The sequence below is a fragment of the Notamacropus eugenii genome, chromosome 5 (genome assembly GCF_028372415.1).
Source record: "Notamacropus eugenii isolate mMacEug1 chromosome 5, mMacEug1.pri_v2, whole genome shotgun sequence".
In the NCBI taxonomy this organism is placed as follows: domain Eukaryota; kingdom Metazoa; phylum Chordata; class Mammalia; order Diprotodontia; family Macropodidae; genus Notamacropus; species Notamacropus eugenii.
The window spans coordinates 51,036,322-51,063,634 of record NC_092876.1 but is presented as its reverse complement, the minus strand read 5'-3'; the positions used below and the strand labels follow the sequence as shown (position 1 = coordinate 51,063,634).

Sequence of the window (27,313 nt, the reverse complement as noted above, 5' to 3'; positions counted from 1 at the left end):
CAACTGGGAAATAAGAAATACAGGTAATGGGGTATAGAAATCTATCTTGCCCTACAAGAAAAGAGAGAAGATGGGGATAAGCGAAGGGAGGGGTGTGATAGAAGGGAGGGTATATGGAGGGAAAGGGGTAATCAGAATGCAAGGTGTTATGGGGTGGGGGAGGGGAGAGATGGGGAGAAAATTTGGAACTCAAAATTTTTTGGAAATGAATGTTGAAAACTAAAAATAAATAGACAAACATTAAAAAAAAAAAGATGGAGAGCATTCCAGGGACAGCTAGTGCAAAATTCACAGAGACAGGAGGTAACAGCTAGCTGGCCCAGTGCATAGAGTGCTGGACCTGGAGTCAGGAAGACGTGTTCAAATCCAGCCTCAGCTACTTCCTAGGGATTTACTTAACCAGAGTCTACCTCAGTTTCCTCTACTGTAAAATGGGGATAATAGATCTAATTCTTGTAAATTACTTAGCTCAGTGCCTACACATAGCAGGTGCTATATAAACATTAGCTATTATAATTATTATTTCTCAGCTGCCCATTGTACCTCCTGGCCCTACTCTCCCTGATCCCTCCCCTTTCCCCAGAGCCCACTCAAGTCAGGATTCCTCTTACTGATAGGAGGTGACAAAGTATTTCTTGACTCTGGGGTCTGGAAACTCTTTCCCATGGGCTCCAGGTGTGTTTTCCACTTTCCAATTATCTCCTCCATTCTTGTCTATTGTCCAATATTTCAACCCCTCTAGAAAAAAATAAGTATAATCTTGAGTTCCTTGGGGGATGTGGGAGTGGGGCTGGGGCAGGATGTGAATCAGTTGGAGGAAAGTGTTTAGAGAAGAGAATGCTTAGGTGGGGTTTTGATATAGCTGTCCTCAAAGTGGTTCACCACTCAGACATTACTAACTGTGTAACCTTGGGCAAGTCACTTAACCTCTGTTTCCCTTAATCCACTGGAGAAGGAAATGGTAAAGCACTCTATTACCTTTGCCAAGAAAACTCCATAGACAGTATGGTTCATGGGTCACAGAAGAAGCTGACAGGCCTGAATAATAACACAGCACTCTGCTGTGAAGTCAACATCCTTTGAGGTTTCTGTGTGTGTGTAAGAGGCAAGTGCTGTTTATTTTCCAAACCCTATACTTGTCTTATGCCTGCTGAGTGTGTGATTTCTTTGGTATAGGTAACTCTCAAATGAGTAACTCCACTTATGGAAGCAGGCACTTTCTCTGCAATTTTCGGCTTTCATTTGCCAGGAGCGCTGAGAGGGTGGGATTTGTCCAGGATCAAACAGCCAGTGTGCATGCTGCCTCTACAGGAATGTGAGTCAGGAGGGAAGACAATGTCTAGGACCTGGACTCTGGGTCTTGAGTAGAAAGAAGCCACCCAGGATTCAACAGCCCCACCAGGTTGAGCAAGGACACTTTCTTGCTGAGTTGTGGTAGGACAGCACAGGACCCTGTCCCTGCTCCACCCCCACCCCCACTCCAACTACCATCAACCCCCAGTATGAGAGTAGGGAATGTTACACTTTTGTTTTTGTATTCTCACCACCTGGCACACAGTAGGTGCTTAATAAATCCTTGTTGATTGATAGGTTCTTAATAAATTTTTTTAAATTGTATTGGAACTTAGCACATGGGGGCTTGGATCCTTGCTCACCATCAATCACTTAATCTGACCCCTTCATTTTACAGATGAGGAAACTGAGGCCCAGAAAATTCAAGTGACTTAAGATCATAGGATCCTGGATTTAAGATGGAAAGAGAAATTTGAGGTCATCTGATCCAACCCTTTTCATGTTATAGATGAGGTAACTAAAGTCCAGAGAAGACCTCAAACAGCAACTGAGGGGCTATTTACTATTACCTTGACCTGCCTGAGATCCCTCATGTAGTAAGAGAAAGAATTCCAACTTAAGCGCTCTGACTCCAAATTCAGTGTCATTACCACTGTGCCACCCTACCTCCAAGGCAAGTGACTTGCTTAAGATCACATGGGTGGAAACTGTCAGAGCTGGGATTTAAAGTGGCTCTTCTAACTCCAGATGCATTGGGACACCCAGCTCACATGTACATATAGCCTACATGTCTATAGTATGAGACAGCTTTGATGAGGTGACAGTGGGAACCTACCTTGGGCGCAGGGATTTCGGATCAGGTTCCTCTGGAGGCTGCAGAGGAAGTAGAAAACCTTCCAGTCGACTACTGGTTGATCCCAGTTCTCAGATATGAAACCTTCTCTCTGGCACTTGCGTTTCCACAGGGACACCAGGTCGATGAGGTCCCTCCACAGGCTGCAGACTGGCCGGCAGTGCCTCAGCAGCACCCGGGCTGGCACCAGGGAGAACAGCTCCAGGAGAACGTTCTCAGGCAACTCATTAATGGAAGCCATGACCCTGGTGCCAGGGGTGGGGATGGACAATCATTCACAGGTGGCACAAGCCTGGGAGGAGGCAGTGTCTAAACAGGGAAGGGAAAAGGGCAGTTAGGAGGGTGTCTGACAATATGGTGAGGGACAAGGAGAGTGTGGGGTCTTTGAGGCTTTAAAGACACGTGCTAGAGCATTTGATTTTTCTGAACAACTTAACTAAGCTGAGGAAAAGCAGTAAAGTCCCTGGATAGGGAAAGCCTTACATTTCTGCAAGGTCTGAGCACATCACTCCTCTCCTGGATAAACTCCCATAGCTCCCTATTGCCTCCAGGATCATGCCTCTGGCATTCATAGCTTTTCATATGTTTATATGTAAACATATGTAAAAATAAAATACTATTTAAAAGGAAAAAATCCCCCAACAACAAAGCCTTTCATAATGTGGCTCTTTTCCAGTCTTCTTATACTTTATTCCCCTCCAGGATCCCTTACTTGTTGGTCCTCACAAACAACGCTCCATTTCCAGACTTGGTGCCTTTGCACTGGTGGTCCCTCATGCCTAGAATGCCTTTCCTCCTGGTCTCCATTTATCACTTCCCTGGCCTCTTTCAAGATTCAGCTTGAATTTTATCTTCTATAGGAAGTTTCTTGTAGAAATTCTGAAAAATGTTCTAACACACTCTTAACCCTGATCCCCAGTGCCTTCTCTACTGATATTACTTCCAAATCTGCACTGGATACATTGTTAATTGTTTGCCTGTTGTCTCCACTATTGGCAGGGGAACTCCTTGAGAGCAGGAAGTCTACTGGTCTTTCTTTGTATCCCCAGTGTATGTATGTTCTTCCTTTGTTGCCAAAGAAGACCATGCCATCAGAGAAATAATGACATGACTTGCACTTGACTTTGTTTTGAGTGAGGGAGGGCTGTGCAGGTCACTAGCCTCAAGTCTCCTCCAGAGCCATCTGAATCCAGTGACCGGGTATTCATCAGGATGACTGGAGACGACCCAGGATGAGACAATTGGGGTTAAGTGACACCCAAGGTCACACAGTTAGTGAGAGTCAAATGTCTGAGGTGAAATTTGAACTCAGGTCCTCCTGACTCCTGCACTGGTGCTCTATCCACTGCACCACCTAGCTGCCCCATTCCCCAATGCTTACCACATAGTAAGCACTTAGTGACAGGAAGCTAGTTAGTGCAGGGGCGGGGTGGACATTACAGAGCATTGGACTTGGAGTCAGGGAGATCTGAATAGAAATCTAGCCTCAGATATGTGCTAACTGTGTAACCCCCAGGCAAGTCATTTAACATCTTTCTGCCTCAATTTGCTCAACTGGAAAATGGAAGGGAATAAGCATTTATTATGTGCTAAACACTTTTTTTTTTTTTTTACAAATATCTCATTTGATCCTCATAACTCTGGAAGGTAGATGCTATGCAACTATAAGATTGTTGTGAGGATCAAATGAGATAATAGTGTATAATATACTATATGATATTATAAAATAATTATATATTATCAAATGAGATAACATGAATACAGTAGATACTTCATAAATATGTATTCATTTCCATTTTACAGTTGAGGAAACAGGTTAAGTGACTTGGTCTGGATCACACAGCTCGTAAGTATCTGAGGCTGAATCAGAACTCATCTCTTCCTGACTCCAAGAACAGCTAGGTGCTGCTGGACCTGGAGTCAGGAAGCCTCATCTTTTAAATTCAAATCTGGCCTCAGACACTTAGGAGCAGGGTGACCCTGGGCAAGTCACTTAACCCTGTTTGCCTCAGTTTCCTTATCTGTAAAATAAACTGGAGAAGGAAATGGCAAACCTTTCCAGGATCTTTGCCAAGAAAATCCCAAATGGATTCACAAAGAATCTGAAATCCCAAAGTGACTAAACAATAACAACTCCCTGACTCCAGGCACAACACTGTACCATCAAGTGTTTCTAAAAATGGAAACATTAATATTGATTACTTCACAACAGGGTTGTTGTGGAGATTAAATGAGATTGGTTACAAAGCGTTGTGCAAAGCTTTAAGTGCTATAAAAGATCATCATCATCGTCATCACTGACTGGTTAAATCAATGGCTATGTCATTAACTGACAAGCAAGTCCCTTCCCCAATCTGGTCCTCACTTTCCCCAATTGTTCAGTGAGGACAGGTAGAAGTCCCTCCTGGCTCCCAGCGTCGCTCTTCTAAACTACCTCTCAGCTCCGATATTCTGTGCTCTTAAGTCATTTCAGGCCTTGTCATTCTCTGTTCTAAAGTCGGTTCCCGTTCTAACATTTTATTCAGCACTGCAAACAATCAAAAGCAATGCAAGTCAGTTCTCCCTTGCCAGGTGATGGAACGCAAGAGGCTTTTCCAAACGGTTCCCCCTCCCCTTTCTCTGCCCCTTGAGGTCCAGCTCGTACTAAAATCAATCTCCTTTCCCAATGCCCACGAATAAATTGGAGAGCTGTCAATCACACGTCGCACACGAGCTAGGGCAAAGAAAAGGCCATAAGAACCAGCCCTGTTTACTGTTCCACTGGGCCTTGGCCACTAAAGGGAAGGAATTTCTCTTTCACTTTTTAACCGGTCAGTTCCGGCTCTGACTACCACTCCCTATGGACAAAAGATAAGCAAGGCCAAAGAGCTGAGGAACGCAGTGGTCCGGGTGGGGGAGGGGAGATACTAAGTCTTCTACTCCCCCGCCTCCCTCCTAGCCCCCTTTAGCTGTCCCCCTGGACCGGGTGCTGGAGATCGCTAGGTTCGGGCCCTTCTGGATGACGGGTGGCGCCCCAGCTACAATGCCCCTCACCCCTGCTCCCAGCAGCGATAGTGCGCAGAGACTAGGGCTGGCCAAGACTGGCAAAGCTAAACTGGGCCAGGCTGATAAGCTGGCGGTTGCTGCTTGGGTCCCAGCTCTTTGCTACATTTCCCCTTCCCCCGCGGATCCTCACAAAGCAACTGACCCGAACCGCGTGCCAGGGAGACCGCAGGCTTAGGCCAGACGCTGCCCCTCCGTGTCGGAGGGCCCCCCTCGGCTCCCGGCTTACAGGGGGTCCCGGCCCCCCAGCTCCTCCCGCACCCTCTCTTCCCGGGCAGACCCGATCCCACCCTCTTCCCCGACCATGCTACTACTAAGCAGAAACCTGGGGGCTCGGCCCGCTCGGGCGCCGCCGGAGCTGGCCTGGGCTGGCAGAGAGCTCTCCTGGATCCGTCTGCGACTCCCGCGTCAGCCGCTTTCGTAAACACTCCAGCCCCGAGCTTTCCGGCCCTCCCCGCAGCGGCCGTCCGTTACTGGGCCTTCCTGTGCTGGAAATCTGGGAAATGCAGTTTTCCGTCCTCTCTCGACTAAGAGATCTGGATTGGAATTCTGCCTCCGACACTGACTAGCTTGGGTGATTATGAAAAAGTCCCTTTATTTCTGATGGTAATAACCATAGGATCATAGAAACATAGATGGATGGGACCTCAGGGGGTCATTTAGTCCGGTTACATATAACACTGTTACAATAATAAGCTGTTTTTAAGCCTGGGGTGGAGGGGGGGGGGAGTCCCTAAATTCCAGGTGTTTGTCTCCTATTCTGCTTTAGGGAGTTTTAGAATAACAGGGTTCAGGCATAATTGCTCTGAATTCCCAGTTAGGAAAACTCCTAGAATTGAGGCAGAATTTGAGCTGTCTTTCTAACTAAAAAAAATTCTGTTTATAGCGTCTTTGTGACTGAGGTAAAAACTCAATTTACAAGAAATGTTTAAATAATAAAACAGCAGATTAGGTCATAGTGTTTGTGGACAGACAGACAGCCCACTGATTGGAAGGGAAAATAGCTCACGGATTTTTTCTTGGGACTTCCCTCAGTCTCTTCTGCTCCAGAGATGTCTGAAGAGGCAGATGACCTGTCCTTAATGTCTCCTCCTTAGCTGAGTCCTGTACTCCGATGTTTGCTGGAATTTCAGGCTTGCTTCAACCTCTTTTCTATACCCTCAGAATCTAGCTTTAGATCTAATTCCCTCCTTTTATGTGAATGCCTTTTTTACAGAAGCCTTTCTTTTTTACTCATTCCAAGTTTTAACTCATTTAAGTAAGGAAGTGTATAGGCCCTGTTCGAGTTCTGTATTGATTAGATTCAATTACCTAACAAAGGTAATTACATTTAAGTGGATGGGATAATTGGGTGAAGTGGATAGAGAGCTCCAGTAGTCTTCCAGTAGACTTCCAGGAGATGGGAAGCTAGTATCTGCCCTCAAGGGGAAGCTAGGTGGTGCAGTGGATAGAGCACCAGTGCAGGAGTCAGGAGGACCTGAGTTCAAATCTCACCTCAGACACTTGACATTCTCCAGCTGTGTGACCTTGGGCAAATCACTTAACCCCAACTGCTGCCTCATTCTGGGTCATCTCCAGTCATCCTGATGAATATCTGGTCACTTGGCATGGTCTTCTTTGGCAATGAAGGATGAACACATATCTAAGCTCAGATATTCCTTCTCCTCTGCAAAGAAAAGTAAATTTGGATGGCCAAAAGTTTCCCAGTGGAGTTGGATTTTACTGACACTTTTCCTCTTCCCTTCCCTCCTCTCCTCTTTCCTGTCGTGCCCCCTGTCCTCTCCCAAAACCTTAAATTTACTACACTCTGAAACTGGGACTCCAATGGGCCCCTGCCAAGGGCTCTTGGACCTCCCTGGCTTTACAGTCATTATCAATAGTAACTGTTGCTATTTCCCATCCAGCCTGATGTCTTTGTTTTTCTTGACCTCATTAAAGCGGCTATGCCCTGGCTACTTCTTAAACAGACCTATTCAATGAATGGGTGTTGCCTTACAACACCCTGCAAAGTACCTGCAAAGACCTTGGCCCAAAGAGCCCAAGGTCTCCCAGTGCATCCTGGGCCATCTCCAGTCATCTTGAGGAATATCAGGTCACTGGATGCAGATGGCTCTGGAGGAGAAGTGAGACGAGTGACCTGCACAGCCCTCCTTCACTCAAAACAGTCAAGTGCAAGTCACATCATCATTTTTCTGATGGCATGGTATTCTTTGGCAATGAAGGACGAACACTACTAGCTGTGTGATCCTGGGCAATTCACTTAACCTTGTTTGCCTCAGCTTCCCTATCTGCAAAATGAACTGGAGAAGGAAATGGTGAATCACTGCAGTATCTTTGCTAAGAAAACACCAAATGGGGTCATGGAGAGTCTGACACAACCATACAACAACAAATACACAGAGGAGATCTATTGAGAAGGACACACAGAGTTGACAGCATTGAGGGATGGTAGTCTCAAGATATCCAAAAAAGAGAAATTAACAAATGCTGGTGGGAAATAATGCTATTACTATTTTTTTTTTAAACCCAATTTAAAAAATCCATTGGCTCATATTCTTTTTTTCTCATTTCTTCAGAATCTTCTGAGAGTAATCTAGACACTCACTGAAACATCTTTCAAGGTTTGAGAAGAGAATGATCAGACTTTTGCAAATGATACTCTATGACAGACTACATCTTTAAGATCTCCCAATTGAATGAAATGTGCTGGGAAGACCAGATTCCCCTGTGCTTTTTCTGTGTCAGTGTGGCCAAAAGCCAAATTTCAATGTTATTAGAGGAAATTGGGGGGGGGGGGATGCCAAATGAGTCAAATTTAGATATTTTCTGGAAAGTGTTAGACGAAGTCATGAGCCAAAGAGAATGACAACTCCTTCTAATTCAGACCTGAGCAACATAAATTAAGAGCATTAACTAAGCATAAACTAAGAACATTAATATCAAGAGAGGTATAGTGAACTAGGGAGGTAGATGTATTTGGCCCTGTATGGAGGGATACCCAGCACAGAGTCTAAACAGGAGAGGGATCCTCCAGAAGTGATGAAGATTTCTAGATTCTCCTGTTTGTGGGTGATATTGTATTGATTACCCCTAGCATATTACAGAGCCTCCTAAATGAGATCCACAACCACAGGAAAAGTTTGATTTAACTCACACAGGAATAGCCAAGTGGATGAAAAGTGCCTATTGTCAAAATAAAATACAAGTTTTAAGGGTTACTTGCTATTTTGTATCTCCTATGAGATACAAATGAGGTCCTATGAGGTCCCATTTTTGTATTATGGATAATTCAGGTTTTATAGTAATTCTTTTCTTTGCTTGTTTCTTTGTTTCTTCCTTCCTTTCTTTCCTTTCTGTCTTTGTTTCTTTCTTTTTCCTTGTTTCCTTCTTTTATTTATTCTTTGCTGCCCTGCTTCTTCTTTCCTTCTTTTTTAGTCTTCTATTTATCTAGGTAGCACAAGAGTTATATTTCAAGTAAGATGACCTGGATTCAAATGGTTCCTTTGATGTTTACTACCATTGCAACTTTGGGCAAGTCATTTAACCTACTTAACTGTGTGACTCCTTGATACTTGAAGTCTTTCTCTCTGGCCACTTGTTAGTATTTTTTTTCTTTTACCTAGAAGCTCTGGATTTTGGCTATGTTATTCCTGGGAGTTTTCATTTTGGTCTTTCTTTTAGACCATAACCAATAGATTGTTTCTGTTTCCATTTTGCCTTCTGATTCTAAGAGATCTGGGTCATTTTCTTCCATAATTACTTAAAATAGAGTCTAAGGTTTTTTTTTTTTAATTTTTTTGGTCATGGCTTTTAGGTAGCTGAACAATTCTTTAACTATTTCTCCATCTACTTTCTATGTCAGTTATTTTTATTATGAGATATATTATATTTACTTCTATTACTTTCAGTTCTTTAATTTTGCTTTAATTTTTCTTGCTGTCTCATGGCATCATTATTTTCTGTTTGGTCTATTGTTAGGTTTTGTATTCCTTGCATCAAGCTGTTCCCGTTCCAGTTCTTTCTCCCATAGCTTTCATTCTCTCCTTTCCTTCCCTCCCAAACCCCCACATTTTTTCCTCTGACATTCTCATTTCAAATAGATAGAGTGCTGGACCTGGAGTCAGGGAGACCTGAGTTCAACTCTGACCTCAGAAACTAACTTACTAGTGTGACTCTAGGTAAGTCACTTAACCTCTTTGGAGCTGGTTCCTCAACTGTAAGATGAGGATAATAATAGTACCTACCTCTTAAAGTTGTTGTGAGGATCAAATAAGTTAATTCTTGTAAAGTGCTTTGCAAACCTTGTTTTTTTTTCATTGTTGTTCAGTTGTGTCCAACTCTTTATGACCCCATTTGGGGTTTTCTTGGAAAAAATATTGGAGTGGTTTGCCATTTCCTTCTCCAACTCATTTTGCAGGTGAGAAAACTGAGGTAAATAGGGTAAAGTGACTTGCCAAGGTCACCCAGTTAGTATCAGAGGCAGGATGTGAACTTAAGTCTTCATGATTCCTGACCCTACTGTCTATCCACTGTGCCACCTATATAAGCACTTGCTTACTTATTCATTATTTACTTATAAAGCAATTTTAAACTCTTAAAATAAAACCAACTCTTGCTTCAAGTCTTTCAGGAAGTTTTGTCTGGCTATGTTTTTTACCACACCATCTTGGCCACTCCCTAAGCACACACCCTAACTAGGGAGACTCTGTAAATAATTTAAATGTATAAATCAAATTCTGAGGATTGCCTTGAAATATGAATGGTCACAATGTTATAAAACAAAGAAACAAACAAGCCAAGTTTAACAACCTTAGATCAAGAACCTCTGGAGCAGTTGGAGGAGAAGGCACTAGCAGCTTGGGGCAGGTGGGTGGAGAAGACAAGATTGAATGTGAGCTGCCTTGAAGGAAGCCAGGGGAACTGAGAGGTGTTGAGAGAGTGTGTCTGGGGTGAAAAACTGCAAGGAAGCCAGTGTTGTTGATCAGAGAGTATAGGAAAAGAAGTAAAAATCAGAAGCCTAGAGAGATAAAAAGGGAAGAAGTAATGAAAATCTTTAAATGGCAAAGGAATTTGTGTTTAATCCTGGGAGTATTAGGGGACCACTGGCACTCAATGAATTGTGGAGAAATGTGGTCAGACATACTTTAGAAAGCTCGCTTTAGCAATTGACTAGGAAGATTGGAAGATGGAGACACTTGAGTCAGGAAGTCTAATTAGAAGGCTATTGCAATTGTTCAGACAAGAGGTAAGGACGGATGGAACTAGGCTAACTAATGGATATTTAAGTGGGGAGAAGGAGGTGCAAGATTCAGTGATAATAAAAATGCCAGGATTTGGAAATCAATCAATTCTATATGTAGAAAGCAAAGAGTTGAGGAGGACACTGAGGTTTTGAGTCTGTGTAACAGAGAATGTAAGGTCCAGAATTCCCCTGGCTGGGGAACCCTGTACCTTCTCCATAACCATGGGTGAGTCTGATACCAAAGGAAGAGGTCAAAGGGCTCCAGAATGATTATAGGTAGTAGTTTAATCAATTGGATACTTCTAGTGAGGAATCACCATGTATCTCTGCCAAGAGTTTGATAGTCATCAGTCTGGGGCAGCAGACAGACTACAGGTTGAATCTGCAAAAGACCCCCTTCCCAAAATCCCTGCGGTAATCATAGAAATCAGAAAGAGGGAGGAGCAATGGAATACATCACTACTGATTGGAGGCGATTTTGGAGTTTTTTGCTTAGTTAACGTTTTAGCTAATATTTTAGTTTATGTTTAGTTCTCAGACATCTAGGCGTTTACCCAGTGCTGGGTAACAGAGCTGGGCAAATTTGTAGGCACTCAAGGTTGGGCACTGATCATGTGCCAGTCACATTATCTAAGATATGATATAGTATCTGAATTATGATTCACGATTTAAGTTATGATTTTTTTAACAGGTCACCATGTTTAGGCTCTCACTTTTCACAGAGTTTAAGTTAATGGTTTTTCATCTCTTACTGTGTATTATGACTTTTTCCCAATATGGCTCTCACAGGGAAGATGTTGGTGCCCTTTACAGCAATGAGGAAGTTCAGAAGAGGGTAGGGTTGGGGGAAAGAGAGTGATTGGAACTTGATAATTGTTTAATATAATTTTTGGACTTTAATAAGTGCCAGAGTCTGAATTAATCAATTAGAAGAAGAGCCTGTACCTAATGGCCTCTTTGTTCTCTGAAGTAAACTAAGAGAATACCTCTTCCTATGTCAACAAGGCCAGATGGGGTTGACTTAGCATTCTTTATGAGCCACTGTCTTGAATGATGGGAATATTTCCTTATCTTAATATTTTGTGGACATATACTATCTTATGGCATGTTAATGGTAAAGAAAACACAGATATCCTGGGTCATAATTTCAACCGACACTTTGTCAGCTCTCTTATTTTACTGTATTTACAACTTGTTCAGTTATACTTAAACACATCTAGAGATCATAAATCTGAGAGACACAGACAGACTTGGATTGTCCTAAAACAGATTTAAGCCTGGTCATTCTTGTGTCAAACAGTCAGAGGTTTCCTTCTAGCTTCATGATCATGTAACTGCTAGCTTTAAGGGAATAAATAATATGCATTGAACCTGTTTGCCTTTTTTAACCAGGTCAACAGTTATGGTGCCATGACTCAGATGGAGAGAACAGTTCCCCACCTTGCCAATGCCAAAAGACTCAGGTGCCTCAGGATTCATTTTACCTGAAGTCTTAACCTTGACGGGGTAAGGTAAGTTCTATTCTCCACTTCCAAAGGACTCCCACTAGTTGGGTTGAAGTCTGAAATTTCCCTTTAAAGCTAGCTCAGGGGGCAGGGATCAATTCTGTGGTCAAACATTCTGTATAGATCCTCTGAAAGTACAGATTGCTCTTAGGAAAATCAGTACAAGTATTGCTAGCACTAGTGTTAGTCGAATTATGTTGGTCATGATAGGGCTTTTTTGGATCTGTCAAAGTTACTTTTTTTTAAAACCAAATTAAGTTTAAAGGCCAACAAAACATCTAGTCAGCAGTGGAAATGTTTCATCTTGGGCTTTTGGAAATGGCTGAGGAAGAACAAAAGGCAGGAGCCTCTTCCCTTAAGGCTCCCAAAGCAGCTTCAGTATCAACCCTAGTACTGGCTAACTCCTTTTACCCCAAGGGCCCCAGCCTGTCCTTTCCTTTCACTCTCTCAGCCCTATTCCTCACCTCCTTCCTTCTTCCCTCTTCCCTTAAAGGCTTTGATCTGGGGAGGATGACTGTACCTTACGATTACCTCCTCCCTCCTTGCCTTCCCTTACCTGCTCTAGTCTTGAGGAGGATAATTTTGTTCAGTTGCCCTAAGGGCTCTGGTCTTGAGGCGAACAGTTACAATCCATCTATAGACAAGAGGCCTGAACCTATTCCCATGGAGCCTATTCCTTTAGGATAGTTAGAAACTCCAGGGTGCCAAGGCTCTCCCCCCACCTCCAAGGACTTAGAGGTACTCCAAGCAAAGGTTGCAGGATCCACTCTTACTCTGTCACTTCTTAAATCCTTGAAACTCCCTTTCCTTGGAATAATAATAGCCAATACATGATAGAAATTTCTAACAAGCTTCTAATTCGCTCTCTCTGTCGTTAATTGTGAGTTCTGTTTGAATTTGTTGTGTCGTTGTCAGTTTTTCTGTCTATGTATCTCCCTGTACTTATCATGTGTGCTGTGAATGAATCTGTTATCTTGTAAGATTTAAAATGCAGGCAGCCAGAGACTTCTAAGGGCTGCAGCTAGGGAAACAAATGAACAAAACTGTAAGACTTTTCCTTGTTGTCCCAGTCTGGCCAACCTGGAATTGCAATGGAAAGTTAGATATAGCTAAAAACATCTTAGCAGATTTTGTAGGTTGTGAGATTAATCATTAAAATGTTTGGAAACTGATCATTTGAAATTATTGGGAAAGAATCCCTGAGATTGTGGGTGGCTCCAGGAACTCACCTTGCTAAAACACCCCCTCCCAATCCTGATCACTTAGCATTCCCCATTCCCTCCCAGAGTTAAGAGAGTAACTCAGAATGAGGATTTTTAACTGCCACAAGGGTTCATGTTAACCCCTCTCATCCCAGATTAAATTATAGAGAAGAGAATGCAAGAGAAGTGTAAAGAAAACAAATCACTCTTCCCCAGCTGGCAAAAGGAGGGGAGGGGCAGCAATTCACAGACTAGCAGCGATTCTAACAGTCCTGTGCCCCTGGGTATCTTGTAGCTCACCCTTCTAGGTAAATCTTGGAAATGTCACCTACATCCTATACATTCTGCCCACCCTGCCCCAAAAGCTGCAGACTGCCCCAAGCTTAGTAAATTCTGCAGCTGTGGGGGAAGGAAGAGGTGGATGTGCTCTGCCTGTGTCAGGCATTCCCTAAGCCCTCCCTACAAGAATTATCACCACTGGGACACCAGCCTCTCTGCTCTTGCTAAACTCCACACTTCTCTGTTCCAATTGCAAAAAAAAAAAAAAAATGTATTTTTTTCTGTATTTGACCCATTTCCTGATTTGTAAAGGGCAAAATAATAATGGTTGTTGTGATGGGATCAAAATAATATAATGATTGTAAAATGCTTAATATAATGACTAGCATATGTTAGATACAATATTATTATTATCTCTCTCTTATTTAATATAATTGATAACTTTGAAGTGGTTCTAATGGCCAAAAATAATAAGATCAATAATTTCTGGAAATGCAATTTATATCATCTGAGGTTATTGTTGTACATGAATTGGGCTTTTAAAAGGAAGTGATGAAATTAGATAATTTGATATTTACTATGATAGCAGATATTTCCATTTGAAATCTTGGCTATTATGAAAATATGTAATATAGTTTCTACATATGATGCCTGAGCTCCCTGCATACCCTGGACTGGTTACTTCTTTCTTTGGTAGCTTTATACTCCCTACCTTGATTCCCCTTGCTTCTTTTTTTGCAATTACTTGCCAAAAAGACTATTTATGGAGAACTCACTTGGGGCAGGTGATCATATGGTGGCCAGAAGAAATGATACAAGACACTCTTAAGGTCACCTCAGGAAAGGGATCCCAAAATAAAAACTCCAAGCAATATTATAGCCAAATTACAGAACTATCAGGTCAAGGAAAAAATACTGCAAGTGGTCAGAAAGAAACAAGCCAAATGTCGGGAAGCCACAAACAGGATTGCACAGGATTTAGCAGCTGCAACATTAAAGGATTGGAGGCTATGGAACATGATATTCCAGAAGACAAAGGGGCTAGGACTATAATTAAGAATCACTTACCCAACAAAATTAACATTCAAGGGGGAAAATTGTCATTCATTGAAATAAAGGATTTCGTTCTTTTGTAAGGAGAAGACAAGAATTGGAAAAAAAAATTTGATCTCCAACAAGAAAACCCAAGAGAAGCCTAAAAAGGCAAAAAGGGAAAAGAAAAGAAAGAATTCAATGGAGCTGAACTATTTACATCCCTACATGGAAAGATGATACTTGTAATTCTTAAAAATTGTACCACTAATAGCAGAGCTAGAAGGAATATGCATAGAGAGAGGGGATGGTAATAAGGTGAATTTGAGGGAATGCCATATTAAAAAAAATAGAAATGAGAAAGAGGAGTACACTGGGTGCAGATGGAAGCAAGAGGTAAAATGAGGTAAATTATTTCACATGAAGAGGTCAAAAAAGCTATTACAGCAGAGGGGAAGATGGGAGGGTGGGCAGTGGGAATCACTTGAACCTTACTCTTATCAGTATTGGCTCAAAGTAGGAATAATAAACACAATCAATTGAATATAGAAATCTATCCTTACCTAACAGGGAGGTAGAAGGGTAGGAGATTAAATAAAGAGGTGGGGGACTGACAGAAGGAGGAGGAGATCAAGGGAAGTGGTAGACAGAAGCAAAACATTGATGAGGAAGGAAAGGGTGAAAAGAGAGAGAGGACAAACAGTAGGAAAACTAGAAAGGAGGGAACTGCACAGATAGTAATCATAACTGTGAATATGAATGGAATAAACTCTCCCATAAAATGGAAGTGGGTAGCAGAGTGGATCAAAAACCAGAATCCTACAGTGTGTTGTTTACAAGAAACACACTTGTAGCAGAGATACACACACAGAGTAAAGGTAAGGGGCTAGAGAAGAACCTATTATGCTTCAGCTGAAGTAAAAAAAAAAAACAGGGGTAGCCATCCTGATCTCAGGTAAAGCAAAAGAAAAAATAGACCCAATTAAAGAGATAAGGAGGGAAACTACATCTTCCTAAAAGGTACCATAGACAATGAAATAATATCAATACTAAACATATATGCACCAACTGATATAGTATCCAAATTCTTAAAGGAGAAGCTAAGTGAGTTCCGGGTTCATAACCAAACAAGAGATAGAAAGCATTACAAAATGTAAAATAGATAATTTTGATTATATTAAATTAAAAAGCTTTTGCACAAACAAAACCAATGTCACCAAGGTTAAAAGGAAAGCAGAAAGGTATAAAAACAATTTCTGCAACAAGCGTCTCTGATAAAGGCTTCATTTCTCAGATATATAGAGAACTGAACTTGCAAGAATAGAAGCCTCAGCTGATAAGTGGTCAAAGAATAATGAACAAGCAGTTTTCAGATGAAATCAAAGCTATCTATATGCACATGAAGAAGTGCTCTAAATCCCTTTGGATTAGAGAAATACAAATGAAAACAACTCCGAGGTACCACCTCATGCCTATTAGATCAGCTAATATGACAAAAACACAAAATGATAAATGTTGCCCAGAATGTGGAAAATTGAGAATCTACTGCACTGTTGGTGCAGTTGTGAACTGATCCAACCATTCTGGGGAACAATTTGGAATTAGAACCAAAGGGCAACCAAACTGTGACCTTTGATCCATCAGTACTACTACCTGGCTTCTATCCCAAAGAGATCATAAGAAAGGGAAAAGAATCTACATGTGCAAAAATAATTATAGCAGCCATTTTCTTGGTGGAAAAATACTGGAAACTGAGGGGCTGCCCATTAGTTGGGGAATGGCTGAACAAGCTGTGGTATATGAATGTAATGGAATACTATTGTGCAATAAGAAACGATGAACAGGCAGATTTCAAAAAATCCTGGAAAGACTTGTATGAACTGATACAAAGTCAAAAGAACAAAACCAGGAGGAAAACATTGTACACAGTATCAGCAACATTGTATGATGATCAGCTATGAATGACCCAGCTCTTCTCAAAAGGAGACCATGACCTTTTAGACTAAGGCCTTTTCAGGTACTCACTTGAAGTGAGGTAACCTACAGCACGGTGAAGCTCGTACACTGGAGGGCACTGGGCTCATGCCTAAGGGCTGGCTTCTGCACCCTCCTGGCTTAAGAATGATTATCAGTAGTAACTGTTGCTATTTCCTTCCCAGGCTCATGTCATTTTTTCCTATGCCTCACTAAAGGGGTCATTTCCTGGCTACTTCTTAAAGGGATCTATTAACTGAATAATTGTTACCTCAATTTAAGTGAGTCCTGAATAGACCTTGACCTAAAGAGGCCAAAGTCTCCCAATGCATCCTGGGTCATCTCCAGTCATCCTGATGAATATCAGGTCACTGAATCCAGATGGCTCTGGACAAGTGAGGCCGGTGACCTGCACAGCCCTCCCTCACTCAAAGCAAAGTCAAGTGCAAGTCATGTCATCATTTCTCTGATGGCATGGTCTTCTTCGGCAATGAAGGACAAACACAACAACAATGCCCATTCAATGAATAGGCCTCTTTAAAAAGTAGTCAGAGGGATGGCCCCTTTAATAGAAAAGAAAAAAAAATAGATAAAGCATACTGAGAGGGGCAGGAGCCTCAGGGTTGTGGTTTAGAAGAGAAACTGTTACTTTTGACATTTGAGAGGAGATCCTGTTTTAATCACCAAAATGGTTACTGCTAAAAGCTGAGTGCCAATTCTTTTCCCACTGCAGAAAAAATTTTGTTCCAGGGGAATTGTGTGTGTGTGTGTGTGTGTGTGTGTGTGTGTGTGTGTGTGTGTGTGTGTGTGTGTGTGTGTAGGGTCCCTTGGACAGTCTACTGAAGCCTGTGAACCCCTTCTCAGAATAATTTTTTGTTGTCTACATTCATAATTGAAGGAAATGCTAGATTGCTGTTAGAAATTATGGAAAAGTAAAGATGTAATTGTTTTTCTCATGCACATTCATGAACTCCCTGAAATCTATCCCTAACCAGGTCTGTGGACCTCATGTTAAGAAATTCTGATCTGGGATAAAGCTATCACTGCAGTTTCAGTCTAGAATGTACAGGAAGGCCTAGAGACGACTCTCAGAGACAAATAGAAAAAGCTACAGGGGCCAAATGGAATCTGTTTCAGGTGATTGGGTTGTGAGAATTATATGTGTATTCAGTCATTTCAGTCATGTTCCATTTTTCATGACCCCATTTGGAGTTTGCTTGGCAGAGATATTGGGGTGGCTTGCCTTTTTCTTCTCCAGCTCGTTTTACAGATTAGGAAAACTGAGGCAAGCAGGGTTAAGTGATTTGCCTAGGGTCAGACAACTAGCAAGTGTCTGAGGCCAGATTGAAACTCAGGAAGATGGGAGCCTTCCTGACTTCAGGCCTGACACTCTATCCACTACATGGCCACTTAGTAGCCACATGGGAGAGCTACACATTATTTTCACTCCAAGGGGAATCCTCTTTTCATTAATGAATGAGATTATCAAAGAAACTGAGACACTCCAATGGGATAGAGCATCCTCCTAGGTTAAATATTCCTTGAATGACAAGCAGTGGGCTATATGTGATGACCTCAGTCATCAGTGATGGCCTGATTTAGGAATGATTCTCTTGTTACCTATGACCATGGACTTACGTCTGGAGGTTCTCAGGTTGGGAATGAAGTCACCCACAATGCCCCTTCCACACCTACAGCCCTATTAAGAAGGACAAGATCCTGACTCAGGATCCTGGGAAGAATATCAGTGGGATTGAAAAGTCAGTCCTTCATGACATGTGGAAGACGAATCCCCCAGGAGAGCTCCTCAAATGATACCTGATTCAAAGCAGCTCAAAGACACAAAGCTGGGGATGTCTGCAGTGCATTGTGGTCCATCAAGTCATCTTCATGTAACTTTTTAAAAAATCTTTTGAAGGATATAACTGAGAATTAGGAGTCAAATTGATCTTTGGGACTATGGGAAAGCTCTGTATCTGTCTTTCTCTGTCTGTCTCTTATAGAATTGTGGACTTCTGAATTTTTTAACCTGTGATAGAGGCAGGAAGCCCTGATGTGAGTATTGTAAGTGATAGGAGAGGAGATAGTAAGAAGTCAGAGACAGCAAACTCACCAGTTACCTGAATAGAGAAGGCATTTTGGAGACTGTATGACTGCTTGAAAGAAACAGAAAGTTGCCCTGCAATGTCCCTACTCTTGGTGACAATTTCCTATAGTCAAAAGATTTGTAAGCTTAATACCCGATCTATTAAACTATAGATTGTTGCTACGGGAACATCCGAGGTTAAGTCTAAAATTAAGGCTATTGGGCTTAGGACTTTAGACCAATAACAATAAGTTAGGGTCCTTTAATTCTTAGTACTACTGTGGAGACAATTAGGTCAAGGGCTTGTGAAGTTAGCATACATAAATATTATCTCTGTCTCAGTTGGTCAATGTTTAAAAAAAAATTCTTTTGTGATCTATATTGTAAATGCTTTAAAAAGAAGTATCACCTGACCAAAATTTTGAATTGTTTTATCTATTATGAATGGTGTTAAAAATGAAAAATAAAATAAAAAAAAAAGAAACAGAAAGAAGAATGAAGTTGGCCAAGAGAGCTGAATGTAGCAAGCTCTGTGGCTTCCTGCAGGAAGTGGAACCTGCAACACTAGCTGAACCCACCTTGGGCACAGGGGTTTTGGATCAGGTTCCGCTGGAGGCTGCAAAAGAAGTAGAAATCCTTCTAGTGAGCTACTAGTTGGTCCCAGTTCTCAGAGATGAAGCCCTCTCTCCAATACTTATGTTTCCACAGGGTCACCAGGTTGATGAGGTCCCTCCACAATCTGCAGACTGGCTGGCAGTGCAGCAGCAGCTCCCGGGCTGGCACCAGGGAGAACACCTCCAGGAGGACATTCTCAGGCAGCTCATTGATGGAATCTATGACCCTGGCACCAGAAGAGAGGCACATGGTGATGAGGGGACATATCTATACTGGCCCTGTTCCTTCTGGGATATAGACTGAGGAAATGCCTACACACTGGGCATGGCCCATGTCTTGGGCCCCTTTCTCTTCCTTTTTGGTGAGCACATCAGATCCCATTACGATCTCGATGGAAAAGATTCCCAGTCTTTACATCTCACCCCATCCATCTTCAAATTCTAGTCCCCCATCATCAACCACTTGTGGGACCTCTTCACCAAACAACCCACAGGCATCTCAAACCCAACATGTCCATAACAGAACTCATCATCTTCTCCCCAAACTCAGCCCTCTTCTGAATTTCCTTTTGTCCAGGGCATCACTGTCATTCTAAACACCCCAGTCCACAACCTAGGAATCATCCTCAACCCTTCACTCTCCCTCATTCTCTATACTAAAACAAAGCAAAGCAAAAGAATGCCAAATGGTGTCATGAAGAGTAGGACACGTCTGAGTAACACAATGAGAATCTCCACAGTGTGTCTCCAATGCACCCTCTTTTCTGCACTCACAGAGCCACCACCATCTCTCCCTTGCAATCCATCAACCAGAAATCATTTATTAAGAATCTACAGTGTGTCAGGGATACACAAAAGGAAAAGGAAATGGTCCTTGTACTCAAGAAGCTTATATTCTATGGGAAACATATGAAAATATAAAGTCATTTGTTTTGAGAAATATAGGTGATGTGGTTCTTGGGTGCTTGTGCTTGGACACCAATTCAAGATCACATTTCTCCCTAGCCTCAAAACACTATCCCTGACAGGGGATACTATGCCTAGCAATTATTCATGAGTGGATCCCAGTAAGACAAACTAACTTTCCCCAAAATTACTCATGAGTGGACCTCAATGAGGCAAACTAACTCTCCCAGTTACAAGAACAAGCTGACCTCTGTAAAATTTCCTTTGTATGAACAGGACTATCTTATACCAACAGAATTATCTTGTTTTGATTTCCTTAGGTATCATATACAATCCAGAGGTCAAGGTATAGATTTCAACTCCCAAAACTATCTTACTACAGATATAACAGACCAAAAATACAACCCTTAGAAACCGCTTCCTCTGGTTTCTGGTAGTGACTGATGCCTGTGACTAAGGTTGTGTGTTATCACTTAATTAGCTTATCTGCTGGACTATCTACTACTTTTCCTGTATAAGCTTTAGCATCATTTGTGTTAGATTGTAAGTTCTCTAAAGTGCTCTGCCCGCCATATTGGCATTACAAGAAACCTTTGCCAATTCAACTTAAAAAATGCTCAAGTCCATGAATTCATTTCAGATGATGCTCTCCTGTATTCTAGTCCTTAATGAATACCATAAATCACAAAATTTCTTTGGTGGCCCTTATGGGGACCAGTCTGAGGTTTCCAAGTTAAGGTAAGCCTTCCCTCTTCTCACCTTGAAATCCACTTACCCCACAAGCACCTAGAAAGGCTTGCAGGGGTTTTGGGTAGAGTCTGTAACAGGCTATGGCAGAAATCTTTCTTGACAAGAGATACAAAAAATGAAATGGAAATAGTCCTTTTACTCAATAAACTTCTATTCTATGGGGGGGGGAACATATGAAAAAATACAAAATAATTTGTTCTGGGAAATACAGGAAGCTGAAAGGATCAGCAAAAGCTTCATGTGGAAGGTTCATGCTTGAACCTTCATATACATAAGGGATTTTAAGGGGTGGAGGTGAGATGAGAGGGCCTTCCGGGGAGAGGAGCAAAGACTTCAAGGCTAGAGAGTCAGGTGGGAGCAACAAGAAGCATCCTTTGGGTTTGACCCTAGAGTGTTTTGAAGAGGAGTAATGCATAAAAGAAAGTTTGCGCCAGGTTGTAAAAGGCTTTTTTAAAAAAAAACAACACTCTTTTAAAAAGTAATTTTTTAAAAGTTAAAAATTTAAATTAAAAATGAAAAAATGAAAATAAAAAATCCCATAGTACACTTACTTGTTTTCTGTTGGTGTTCCTCTGTGCTCCCCAGAACTTCTTCCTAGGAATGCCCTTCTGTTCAGTGGATTTAAGATGCTCCTCTAACTTGCCTTGTTAGGAATAGAATGGAGCTAGTGCTTTCTGCACTAGGGCTTCCTGGGTAGAACTCTTGTGATCTTGAGTCTGGCAGTTTCAAAAACAGCCGAATGTTCTCTAGACAGCTCTTGGTTGGAAAGAACCGGAAGTGGGCCTCAGGAGGGAGAGAAAGGAGGAGAGAGAAGAAAGCTGTACCAAGCACCAGAGAGACAAATATAAAGATAATGTCTTTGATCTAGGCTTCAAACTCAGGTTACATTTGTCTCTCTAAAAGTACAAAGGGAAATGGGTAGCTAACATTTATTTAGTGCTTGTTATGTGCCAGGACTGTGCTAAACATTTGATCCTGACAACAACCCTGAGAGGCAGGTTCTGTCATGATCCCCATTTTACAGATGAGGTAACTGCGGCAAACAGAGAGTAAATGACTTGTCTAGGATTACACAGCTAGTAAGTGTCTGAGGCCAGATTTGAACTTAGCTCTTCCTGATCCCAGGCCCTGGCACTCTATCCACTTGCCACCTAGTTGCCTTCCTATGCTGTATGTAGATGATCAAGGAGTAGAAGGCCCTGGATGTGCTGAGTAAAGAGATGGATGTTAAATAGAGGCTATTTACTCCCTTACCCTCCCAAACCAACTCCAGGTTGTGAGAAATGATAATTTCACTTTTGTATTTAATCATGAATTATTTTAGTACCCTTTTCTACTTCTTCATCCAGAAACCAACCAGTGTGGGAAATCTTAGGCAGAGATTTCCCCAGGCCAAGAGAAATTCTAAGTCTGAGCTGATAGGTGCATTCCTGCTCGTTGCTCTGATAGGTCTGGGAAGTGTTGATTCTCCCTTTTGCCAAACAGGTGACAGGGAAATTAATAAATGTCTTTGCGTGATCCTAATCATGTATCTCCAAATCCTCATTGTAATATAGCCCAGCCTCTCATTATAACATTCATTTTTCATTAATTGTTCACCAATCAGAGTTGATTTTTACCCCTCAGGAACACCTTCTCTTTGAAGGGCATACAAACTGTGACCCCAACACCATGAGGTGTCTTTGGTCTAAGGGATATGGCCAAATGACCATCCTATTGTTAATAAATGCCCTGGTTTTATTAATAAAATGATTAAGTTACCCAGAAACTAGGTCTCTTGAAACTTTTAAAATGGTCACAAGGCCCCTCTACCCAAGAAAAAAAAGAAAAGTAAACAATTCCAAACAACAAAAAAAAGGAAATACCTCCTGCCTGGACTTAAACATGGCCAGGACAAGGCCATCTCTTATCTGCCATCATTTGTGTGCAGGATCATCTGTGGTGGGAGCATGGATGGTCTCTTCTGATGTAATGCCTGGGAGGAGAGAACAGGGATGCTCAGGGTACAAAGATGAGAGGCATCATAGTGAAGTGTGAAGAGTCTAAGGACTTGTATTCAAATCCTGGTTCTTCTATTTACTCTCTATGTGATCTGGGGCAAGTGCCTTCACCTCTTTGGGTCTCACTTTTCTCATCTATAAAATGAGAGAGTTGTAATGGGGATCCTAGGATTCCATGATGGACTGGCCCCACTCTTGGGCTTCTTGGGTCTGGGGCTCCCAGCCACATGTAAGACTCTTTGTCCAGGCTTCTGGGGGAAGCCATTGTATTTCTCCACCCATGCATAGAGGGGTATATCAGAAGGCAGTATCCAGACACAGTGATGAGTGTAAACAGTGCTACAGACATTTATCACTGCAAGAATAAATAGTCCCTAGTCTGAGAAAGCTCTTATCCTATACAGTTAGCCTTTCCCATCATGGTTTTGTTATATCAGGGGTATAAGAAATTAAATGGAAATTTTGGGGGAGTTGTGTGGAAGCTGCTCATGACACAGGAAGGCCAGCAGAGGACACAGAACCTGTGACCAAATATTTAATCTAAATTTTACAATAAGGTACTGTAAACACCCCATAAAAGAAAAATAAAAAATTCAGACTTTTTCTCTGGTACAAAGGGAAGGCCAAAAATTTTCATGAGGATTTTCCAGATTGCTGGGGCACCATGCCCCTAACCCCTGAGATGTGGAAGGGATAACTGTACCAGTCCCTTAGGGTTCCTTTGCCTCAGTGTCCTCATCTGTAAGATGGGGATGGTAGTACCTGTAGTACCCATCTCAAAAGGTTGTTGGGAGGATCATGGTATAGTACAGGTAACCTGCTTTGAAAGCATTTAATTTCTGTCTCTTTAAATACATGCATATGTTATATGTACATGTAGACAGCCACACTCACACACTCCAAGCGATCTGAGATTTCATGGATGAGAATCTTCCCCTCAATGGGAACCATCCTTGCTGACCCATTCTTTGTGTCTCTTGTCTGTGTCCTGGTAGAAGATAACCAGAGGGTCCACCCAGTGTGTAGGAGACCCTCCTCAAATTCTCATGACTCCTGGAGGATATCAGTGGTCCACACAGTCTGTCTCCTATCTCTTACACTCAGCACAAGCCTAGCTCATCTTTTCCCCCAAACATTTTTTTGATGACATACTTTACTCTAAATCCCTTCATAATGGATAGAATCATAAATCTAGAACTGAAAGAGACTCAGAGGCCACTGAGTCCAACCTCCGTTTACAGAGTATGGAACTGAAATCCAGGCAAGTGAACTGGCTTGACCCATGTCTTATAAGAAGTAGGCATGTGAGATGAGGTTGGAACTCAGATCCTTCTGACTCCAGGTCTGTTGCTATGTCTATTACATCTACATTGCCTCTCCTTCTTTGTCATAGGTCATAGTTTACTCACACCCACCATACATTGTCCTCTGAGGGATGTTGGTTTTGTCACTTAGTTGTTTTCAGTCATGTCTGACTCTATGTGACCTCATTTAGGGTTTTCTTGGCAGAGATACTGGAGTGGTTTGCCATTTCCTTCTCATTTTACAGATGATAAAACTGAGTCAAACAGAGGTTTACGTGACTTGCTCAAGGTCATACAGCTAGTGAGTGTCTGAGGCCAGACTTGAACTCAGAAAGAAGAGTCTTCCTGATTGAAAGCCCAATTGGATCCTCATGACATCCTTGAGGAATAGATGCCATTGTTAGCCTCATTTTACTGATGGTGCAACTGAGGGACAGATAGGTTGAGTGACTTGCCCAGGGTCACATAGGTAGAAAGCATCTGAAGCAGGATCCTAGCTCAGCGCAGTCTTCCTCATATCAGGTCTAGTCCTCAGGGCACTGTACCAACTAGCTATACCCAATAATCATCAATTTGCAGAATCAGAACAAAGAAAAATGCAGTTGTGGGACTTGGAATAATCAGACTGGTTTGATCAGAGTCAGGAACTAGAAGAAAAAGGGATTAAAATAAATTAAAGGAAGTTTAAATTAGCAGAGGACAGTCTTAAATTTAGGTGGCACAAGAGACAGAGTGCAGAGCCTGGGATCAGGAAGGCCTGGGTTCTAATCTGGCTCAGTCACTTAGTAGCTCTGTGACCCTGGACAAGTCACTTAGCCCTGTTTGACTCAGTTGCTTATCTGTAAAATGAGCTGAAGGAAATAGCAAATCACTCCAGTATATTTGCCAAGAAAACCCCAAATAGGATCACGAAGCTTTGAACATTACTGGAAAATGACTTAACAATAACACTGTTGTGGCATCTGTCAGATACATCGTGATAGAAAGACGAAGTGAGCAGCGTGAATAATGAGTTTCTATGTTTTGTTAACATACAGGTTGATTTTATTCAAATGACTACATGCTATACTTAAGAGTATCTAGTAAACATGTTTTCAGGGCAGACTGGAGCTTGCCCTGCTTCTAAAGCAGACTCCAACCCAGTCACAGACACTACAAAATTGTATTTAATATTAATGTGGATTTGATGTTCTTTACTGACTTCTACCAAGACTTTAGATGGTGTCATAAGATAACAAAATAAAAAACACCCTCCCCCCTAAAAAAAGTCAAAGAAACTACAGAAAGACCTTTGTAACTAGATTCTGTTTTAATAACCAAAATGGTTGTTGCTGAAAGCTGAATGCCAATCCTTTATGCCACTACAGAAAAGCTTTGTTCTAGAGGAATTGTGTATGTGTGTGTGTCTATGTGTCTCTATGTATGTGTGCGTGCATGTGCGTATGCATGTGTGTGTGGATATACATGTGTGTATGTATTATGTGTGTCTTTGTGTCTGTGTGTATATGTATGTGTTTATGTGTGTATGTATACATGTGTATATATGTGTGTGTATATGTGGATGTGTGTATGTAGATATATATGCTTGTATGTGTATTTATGTGTGTATGTGCATGTGTGTGTGTGTGTTAGGGGCCCCCTGGACATTCTGCTGAAGCCTGTGAACCCCTTCTCAGGAAAACATTTTGTTGTCTACATTCAAAATTGAAGGAAATGCTAAACTGTAGTTAGAAGTTATGGAAAAATTAAGACATAATTGTTTTCCTCTTCCACATTCACGAACCTCCTGAAATCTGTCTCCAGCCAGGTGTGTGAGTGCCAGGTTAGGAATTCCTGATCTAGGAATAAGCTAACACAGCAGCTTCAATCTGCAATGTACATGAAAGCCTAGAGACTGTTCTCTGAGACAAGTAGAAAAAGCTATTGGAGCCAAATGGGAGCAGTTTCAGGTTGGGAGAACTATGTGTGTATTTAGTCATTTCATTCACGTTCACCTCTCCATGCCTCCATTTGGGATTATCTTGGCAGAGATATTGGAGTGGTTTGCCATTTCCTTCTCCAGCTCATTTTGCAGATGAGAAAACTGAGGCAAACATGGTTAAGTGACTTGCCCAAGGTCACCCAGCTAGTATCAGAGGCAGGATTTGAACTCAAGTCTTCATGATTCCAGGCCCCACTGTCTATCCGCTATCCCAACTTAGCTACCCACTATATAAATGCTAGCTTATTTTTTTTTATTATTACCTATAAAGCAATTTTAAACTCTTTAAAAAAACAAAACAACCTCTTGCTTCAAGTCTTCCATGAATTTTTGTTTGGCTGTACTCCTTACCACACCATCTTGGCCACCCCCAAGCACACACCCTAAGTGGGGAGACTCTGTGTAAATAACTAGGTCCGGACAAGATGAGAACAAAGTAGATCCAGGCTTCTCAACTTTTTGTGTGTGTTAATGTCCCCTTAGACAGTCTGGCAAAGCCTATGGACCCTTTCTCAGAATATTTTTAAATGCATAAATCAAATACTGAGGATTGCCTTGAAATACAATGATCACAATATTACAAAACAAACAAACCAAGTTTAACAACCTTAGATCAAGAAGCTCTGGAGTAGATGGAGGAGAAGGCACTAGAAGCTTGGGGCAGGTGGGTGGAGAAGACAAGATTGAATGTGAGCTGCCTTGAAGGAAGCCAGGGGAACTGATAGGCAGAGATGAGCCTTGGGAGAGAGTCATTGCAAAGGTGTGGAGAGAGGAGATGGTGTGCCTGAGGTGAGGAACTGCAAGGAAGCCAGTAGTGTTGATCAGAGAGTGTTGGAAAGGAAGCAAAAATTAAGAAGCCTAGAGAGATAAAAAAGAGAGGAAACAGTGAAACACTTTAAATACCAAAGCACTTTGTAGTTTTAAAAAGCTATATAAATGCTAACTATTATTGCACATATTCTTATTATAATTCTTTGCTGTAGTCAGTGCCCAGTAAGATTAAAAAAAAAGAAAAGAAAAATACATAGTGGACCAGTCTGGGTTTGTGATTTTCTTTAGTTTCACTAAGTAGCTCATGACGGTAGGTGGTGGGCTTAATCCAGAATGGTGTGATGCACGAAAAACCCAAAGAAAGAGGGTTTCTGGTAATTCATAATCAATTTACTAATTGGACTAGCTAATAATAAATTAGTGGTTTCTTTCACTATACAAAGAGACCCTGAAATTCCCTTGACAAATGGAAATCAACC

At 41.7% G+C, this 27,313-nt stretch overlaps 2 protein-coding genes and 1 long non-coding RNA gene across 5 annotated transcripts in view; 1 reads left to right on the top strand and 2 right to left on the bottom strand.

Moving 5' to 3' along the window:
• LOC140504203 (F-box only protein 6-like) overlaps positions 1-6,706 on the bottom strand; it is a 17,815-nt gene extending 11,109 nt beyond the window's left edge. For 2 of the 3 annotated variants that reach the window (XM_072608861.1, XM_072608863.1), the window contains exons 1-3: positions 5,514-5,645; positions 2,129-2,455; positions 612-738 (exon numbers count right to left, since the gene is read on the bottom strand). In XM_072608861.1, the coding sequence (XP_072464962.1) occupies positions 612-738; positions 2,129-2,387 (386 nt within the window). In that variant the 5' untranslated portion in view covers positions 2,388-2,455; positions 5,514-5,645. Of the gene's footprint in view, positions 1-611; positions 739-2,128; positions 2,456-5,513; positions 5,646-6,682 lie in introns of those variants that run through there. The other variant, XM_072608862.1, reaches the window with a different exon arrangement.
• LOC140504208 (uncharacterized) lies at positions 5,708-19,806 on the top strand. Its single transcript, XR_011967003.1, has 3 exons — positions 5,708-5,794; positions 11,823-11,941; positions 19,217-19,806. It is a non-coding gene; the product is annotated as an uncharacterized lncRNA (long non-coding RNA).
• The window catches only part of LOC140504204 (F-box only protein 44-like), a 25,563-nt gene continuing 17,511 nt past the window's right edge, over positions 19,262-27,313 (bottom strand). The window contains exons 7-8 of the mRNA XM_072608864.1: positions 21,330-22,753; positions 19,262-19,349 (exon numbers count right to left, since the gene is read on the bottom strand). The gene's annotated coding sequence lies outside the window, so the exon portion shown is untranslated. The remainder of the gene's footprint in view (positions 19,350-21,329; positions 22,754-27,313) is intronic.